This window comes from Sinocyclocheilus anshuiensis, unplaced genomic scaffold, assembly GCF_001515605.1.
Source record: "Sinocyclocheilus anshuiensis isolate Anshui unplaced genomic scaffold, SAMN03320099.WGS_v1.1 scaffold955, whole genome shotgun sequence".
Classification (NCBI taxonomy): Eukaryota; Metazoa; Chordata; class Actinopteri; order Cypriniformes; family Cyprinidae; genus Sinocyclocheilus; species Sinocyclocheilus anshuiensis.
Window position 1 is genome coordinate 1084796 of NW_015546094.1, and position 6545 is coordinate 1091340.

The following is a 6545-nucleotide window of genomic DNA, read 5'->3' on the forward strand; positions in this document are numbered from 1 at the left end:
CCACCATTGTTTCACTGCTGGAGCAGATGTAGACAAGAATGGCTCCTAAGCGATTGGGGTGTTCTGTTGTTGGATGTAATAATGAACATAGCAGTCCTCATTTACTCCCGACATCTGAGCCGCTGAAGTCGCAGTGGATTATATTTGTTTCTGAAGGGAATGCGCCCCTGATCTACCTAAATGGATCTACCTACCTGATCTATCTTCGCGCGAATCATTTGTGATCCAGCTTCACTTCCAGAAGAAGTGAGTGTAAGGTTTTTTAATGAATCTTTGCAAATCGTCTTTCCTAATAACGTGCTAGTTAGCAAGTTTTACGAATGCGGCTAAAGAAGAGAGGGGCGGGGTCAGCAGAGCTCATTTGCATTTAAAGCGGCATGCAAGAAAACAGCTTGCTCTGAAAAGAGCTGTTTTTGACAGGGTAAAAACGGTATTGTTTTACACTACCATTGAGAACTTTTAACCAAACTATGTTACAGACTTTTAATTAAGACCCTAAAGAATCAGCAACTTGTGGGAAATTGGCATCCGACGACCCCTTTAAGAGCAAGCATAGATATGACATATCTATGAGCTGGAGTCTCTCGGGTTTCTATGGGAACCGGAGCTTCTAACCAGAGCTTCTGCTTCTAATGGCAGCTGCAGTGATGCAATGACTTTACCTGCGATTTATCAGCGATGGGTTTTTTTTCCGGAAGGCGGGACTATTCCACCATATTGCACGTTTCAAATCGGGCCCGCTCTTACGAGAAGAAAAAGGTGGATAAACACAACAGAAAGAAACTTTGGGAAGGCTAGATCTCACAAGACCAGGCAAATGGTTTTTCTGGTTCTTTTCGCCTGTTGGCTCCAGTGATTACTAAGGAGCCCAGAAGATTCCTGCAGGTTTCCATGCCTTCACTTCTGCATGCTTCACAGCTGAAGCTCTGTCTCTTCTGCGTCTTGGAGCACCTACACTAATTTCAATATTGTCACTCAGTAAATGCCCCTCAGGGTTATTTCACCACATGTTGAGTCTGAGCCTCTTTTCTCCCGCCACAACTCATAATTTATCTTCTATTGTATTGCAGTTTTATAGCATTAATGAAGAAACAGATTTCTGGCATTACAGCTACAGGTTTTATGCTAGTACAACTGAAACTGATACAGGGAGGTTTGTTATACATTGAAATTTAATACTGTATAATTGAATTTTTCATTATTTTCACAGTAATTTTAGCTGCTCACAATCCATTGAACAAATCTGCCAAGAAAGTGATCCATTTTGACAAAATAGACATTTGTTTTATATCTCTCTCTAAAATATCTGAGCTGCAAGGCATCAAGTATGCATAAGAAATGTAAAACAGTTGAGAATATACAGTAGCTGCCAATTGTGCGAAGAGAAATTTCTGAAAGCAAGATTAAACAAGAGTTCTACTATATATTATATATGTCTATCATGTAGTCTGCATACTAAAAATCACTGTCAAAGGACTAAAGCTTGTATACTTTAAACCAAACTGCTCTGACATAATACTGATACAGATGTTCAAGTTTGCAGAAAAAGATGACATTGATTGTATATATATTAGTTTGATAGCATATGATGTTTCAGAAAGCAGACGTGTGAAGTGTCCATTGACTATGACCACAGAAAGCTCTTCTGTGACACCAGGCCCACAAAAGCACTGGGTTGACACAGACGTGTAAGTAGGCCAATGTGGATGTAACTGTGAGAGCTACATCTAATGCTGTGGCACTTTCACAGGAAGTTTGGTTACTGGGACTGATGGTCTCGTTGATTTGTATGGTGTCAACAATAAGGGTGATGTTGTAGGGTGTCCAGTGGATGAAGAAGGCCAGTACCAGGGCTACGATGACACGGATGGCCCTCTTCTTCTGCATGCACTGGGAGTCACGCCGCAGCCGCAGCAGTATGCAAGAGTAACAGAACAGCATTATTAGTGCTGGAAGAATGAAACCCAAAATATGGTAGAGCAGACGAGTGACCAGAAGCCAAGAATGAGATGGATATTCTGGAACACATTCTGTTTTATCCTGACGTCTGGAGTCCTTGTAGTTGTTAAGAGATATCCAATCAGTAATGGAGAGCAGAAGGCAGAAGAGCCAGACCATCAGGCAGCAACAGTGAGTCACCATTGGCTTTTTACGAGAATACATCTGCACTGCGTGAACGATGGACAGGTAGCGGTCAAGACTGACGCAGGACAGCATGAAAATGCCACAGTAGAAATTGATCTGATGGGGAAAGATTTGACAATGATAGATTGCAAACCAAAAGTTGATTCTTAAAGCAATATTCCTGGTACAGTAGTTAAGCTCAATCAACAGCATTTTTGGCATAATGTTGTGTCACACAAAATGAATTTTCCATATATTAAAAAAAAAGATCTGGGTTTCAAAGAAGAGCAATGGAAATGAATAGAGCCAATCCATAAAATTAGTTGAAATACTCACTGTTTACATAGTATTCAAATTTAAATATTAAATTATTTAAATTATCAAAAAATTCCTTTAACACGAAATATAAAGAAATATTCCTTCAATACCACCAACTGCATATCTATTCTATAGAATATTGTAATCATACAATTCAACCCATAATTTCACAAACTCAACACATAGCCATAAAAAACTGACCCTATAGACTTTTGCCCACCTTGAACAGAGCTCCAGTCAGCTTGCAGAGCGCTATGCTGAAGATCCACCCCTTCACTGCCTCTACAGCCCAGAAGGGCAGCGTTAGCAGCAGCAGAATGTCAGCTAAGCAAAGATGGAGGATAAAGATGTCGGTAGCATTCATGATCCGCCTTTTCTTCCACAGTATGACCAAAACCAGTCCATTTCCCACCAGCCCCACTACCAGCTCCAGAGAGTAAAGGACCGGAATAAAAATGGAATCAAAGTACATGGTAGACTTCTGATCACATAGTGTAAGTTCTCCACAGCAGGACTCATAATTCTCACTGTAGCTGTCATTGTAATAAGTGTAGAAGTCAAAGTCTTTCAATCCTATGGTGATCTTTGTATCAGCATTCATCTTCTGCCAAAAAAGAATGAACATAATTTGCATACCAGAATTAGTATCTATTTCTGTCATCCATTGTCAATAGTATTTTAATATCAAGAGTCTGAGTGTTTTAGGTGTGAGATCTTAAACTAGTGAATGCGCTATTCTGTGTATGGCAGCAATTTAGCACAGCAGCGTCTTTACTTCCTCCGCAAACTAAGAAGAGCCAGAGCCCCGGCCCCCATCATGTGCACCTTCTACAGAGGCACCATCGAGAGCATTCTGACGAGCTGCATCACTGTGTGGTATGGCGCCTGCAACACGTCCTGCCACAAGACACTTCAACGCATAGTGAGAGCAGCTGAGAAGATCGTTGGTGCCTCTCTCCCCTCCCTCCAGGACATTTACAACACCCGTCTCACCCGCAAAGCCCTCTGCATTGCAGGTGATCCCACTCACCCGACACACAGCTTCTTCAGTCTTCTCTGTGTGTATGTGCTGTACATGTGGAAGAATTGACAATAAAGCAGACTTGACTTGACTTGACTTGACTTTATTGACTTTCTGTAACTCCAGTTCAGTTTCTCATCATAGATGAGACCAAGTTAAATCTCCTGTGACCTTCACGTTTGTGGCTGAGGTAGCAGTCTGTCACCTTCCTGCAGTAGAAATAAAGTCAGTTTGTTTGTGCTGGAAATGTACATATAATACTTTTACAGGAGACATATTATGCCCATTTTTACAATGTGTAATATAAGTCTCTGGTGTCCCCAGAATGTGTCTATGAAGTTTCAGCTCAAAATACTCCACAGATCATTTATTATATCATTTTGAAAATGCCTATTTTGAGTGGAAGCAGAAACACGCTGTTTTTTCGGGCCTGTCTTTTTAAATGCATATTTCCAGAATAGAGCTGAGCCATTACAGCTCGTACCTGCTAAAAAACATCTGTTTTGATTCTGATTATCATGTTTATCACGCTGAAATAATGCGTTTTAAACCATATTATTTTTAAACTTCATATATACGGTTTTCTGAGTGCACACATCTGAAGCACACGGACAGAAAGCGGCTGTCACAGCATGTGAGTCCTAAACTAAGTTCTCATTCACACAGAAGTTTACATTAAAAACACACACAAGTTACAAAAACAGTCGGTTATGTCTGTGAAGGCAAACAGCTGGGAAATAAATCGCTTGTTTATTTTAGATCTGTGTGGCAGCAGCAATATACAGTAAATAAATCAATAAATCCACTGCTCTCGTCTCCTCTGAGGCTGGGACTGTAAATAGTGTTCTGTGCTCGTCTGTGCAGCCAAAGGCAGAACAGTTAGCATGTTTTGCTCAAACTTTCGCCATGGCATTAGAACTAGTACACCATTGTCGCTTACGAAAACACAATGACGGTGTGTGGGTGGAAACTTACAGATTTTTCATGTTTCCTTGGTTGGTAGATGCACCGTGGACCTGATTATAGCACTTAAAACCTGGAAAAGTCAAATTTTCATGATATGTCACCTTTAAGTCCTCATCATAATCGAAAGTGAAGTTCCTTGAAATTCTTTCAAATTGCATTTCAGCCAAAGGGAAGCAAAATGCTTATTATTTCTGTTCCCATGTCAGTTTTTTTGACAATTACTTTTTTAAGATGTCTTCAAGTCACTGGTCTCTGCAAGTGTGAGTCTTGTTATTTACATAGGCGTAAGGTACACAGTGCTTTTTAATGTCCCACCCATAATCTTATTTTCACTTAATAAAGTAATTAAAAGCTGGTGGCAGCCCTGTTCTCTTTTCTTCCTCTTTTTCTTCTTTCTTTTTAAAGAAAAATTTGGGTGTCAGATATAAAAAGCAGAAAACAAAACACTTAAGGTCACTGCACACTGAGTCCGAAAATTTCGTCCGAAATTTTTGCACGTTAAAAAATAAATACGACCTCACGTTATGTCAGTCACGTTTACACACTGCCTCTGAAATATTCATCCGTCATAAAAAAAATTTGGATCGGGTTCGATTTTTTCAGTTTTTCGCATGGTTAGCATAGGGTTGCCAACTTCAGAAAAGGAAAATAAGGGACAATCGTGGTTTTTCATAGCAAAATAAGGGACATAATAAGGGATACACACACAGGCCTATTTATATATATATATATATATATATATATATATATATATATATATATACAGTATATATATATAATTCAAAATATAAATCTTTTCTAACAATATCACTTTTTATCCATTTAACACATCTTTTTAAAAAGATTGTAAAAGGTTGTTTTTAAGTATTCTAAAAGTTTCTTTAAAAAAAAAGAAGAACAAGAATAATAAAAAAAAACAAATTTACTGACCCCCAATTATTATTTTTTTTTAATAGTTGTGCATATTTAACACAATTTTTATTTTGTTATTTTTAACCTTTTATTTATCAAATAATCCTGAAAAAATATCACAGGTCCCAAAAAATATTAAGCAAAATAACTGTTTCCAACATTGATTATAAATCAGCATATATTTGAATGATTTCTGAAGGATCATGTGACACTAAAATCCGGAATAATGATGCTGAATATTCAGATTTGCTTCACAGGAATAAATTATATTTTCAAGTACTTTAAAAAACATTAAAAATCTTACTGATCCCAAACTTTTGACAGCAGTGTATATATTCATATATATATATATAGGCTATAGGTAATCTACCTCATGAACAGTTAAATATTCTCCCATTGTGCAATACAAATATGTGCAATAACCTTATACTATTTATCACTTTACATCCTAGTACATCCCTACAACTTTATTTTTTATTCTATTCATATTCTACAGTATTTTATCTATAGCACACCTGTACATATTTATCCTTTGTGTGTGTGTGTGTGTGTGTGTGTGTGTGTGTGTGTGTGCTTTATTTATATTTATACATTTGTATCATGTATTTGTATTTTATTCACATCTTATTTTTATTATCTGTGTTGATGTTGTTGTGTCTGTGTACTGGAAGCTTGTGACACTAAAACAAATTCCTTGTATGTGCAAACATACTTGGCAATAAAGCTCTTTCTGACTTCTGATGCGTGTGTGTAATATACAGTAGGCCTACTACAGTATGAAAATGCATATTTTTCAATTAAAGAGAACTTATAGAATAAATATGTACTGCTTTGGGTGCTTGACACTTCATTGGTCATTGTGTGTTTTAAGAATGATATTCAAGGTTAAGAATACGCTGGAAGTTACTTAAATGTAAATTGTTTTATCTAGGTGTATACATTAGAGAAATACGACTTTCCTTATTGATCACGTCTTCCCTCAGGTAAAATGCATGTTTTCTCTGGTTCAGGTGTGTTTAATTGGGGTTGGAGCTAAACTCTGCAGGACACCGGCCCTCCAGGACCGAGTTTGGGCACCCCTGGCATATGCCTTAAATACGGGACGGTTGGCAACCCTAGTTCCGTAGCTAGCATTTTGAGAGGTGTTTTGACAGTTCAGAGCCACCGTACAAGCGAACGCCAAAATCCAGAATGGCGATTGTCA

General features: G+C 38.0%; 1 protein-coding gene across 1 annotated transcript in view; it reads right to left on the reverse strand.

The window, feature by feature from the left end:
- Positions 1-1593: 1593 nt before the first annotated feature.
- The window catches only part of LOC107700147 (C-X-C chemokine receptor type 3-like), a 7203-nt gene continuing 2251 nt past the window's right edge, over positions 1594-6545 (reverse strand). The window contains exons 3-4 of the mRNA XM_016501684.1: positions 2663-3046; positions 1594-2241 (exon numbers count right to left, since the gene is read on the reverse strand). Coding sequence (XP_016357170.1) covers positions 1594-2241; positions 2663-3046 — 1032 coding nt within the window. The remainder of the gene's footprint in view (positions 2242-2662; positions 3047-6545) is intronic.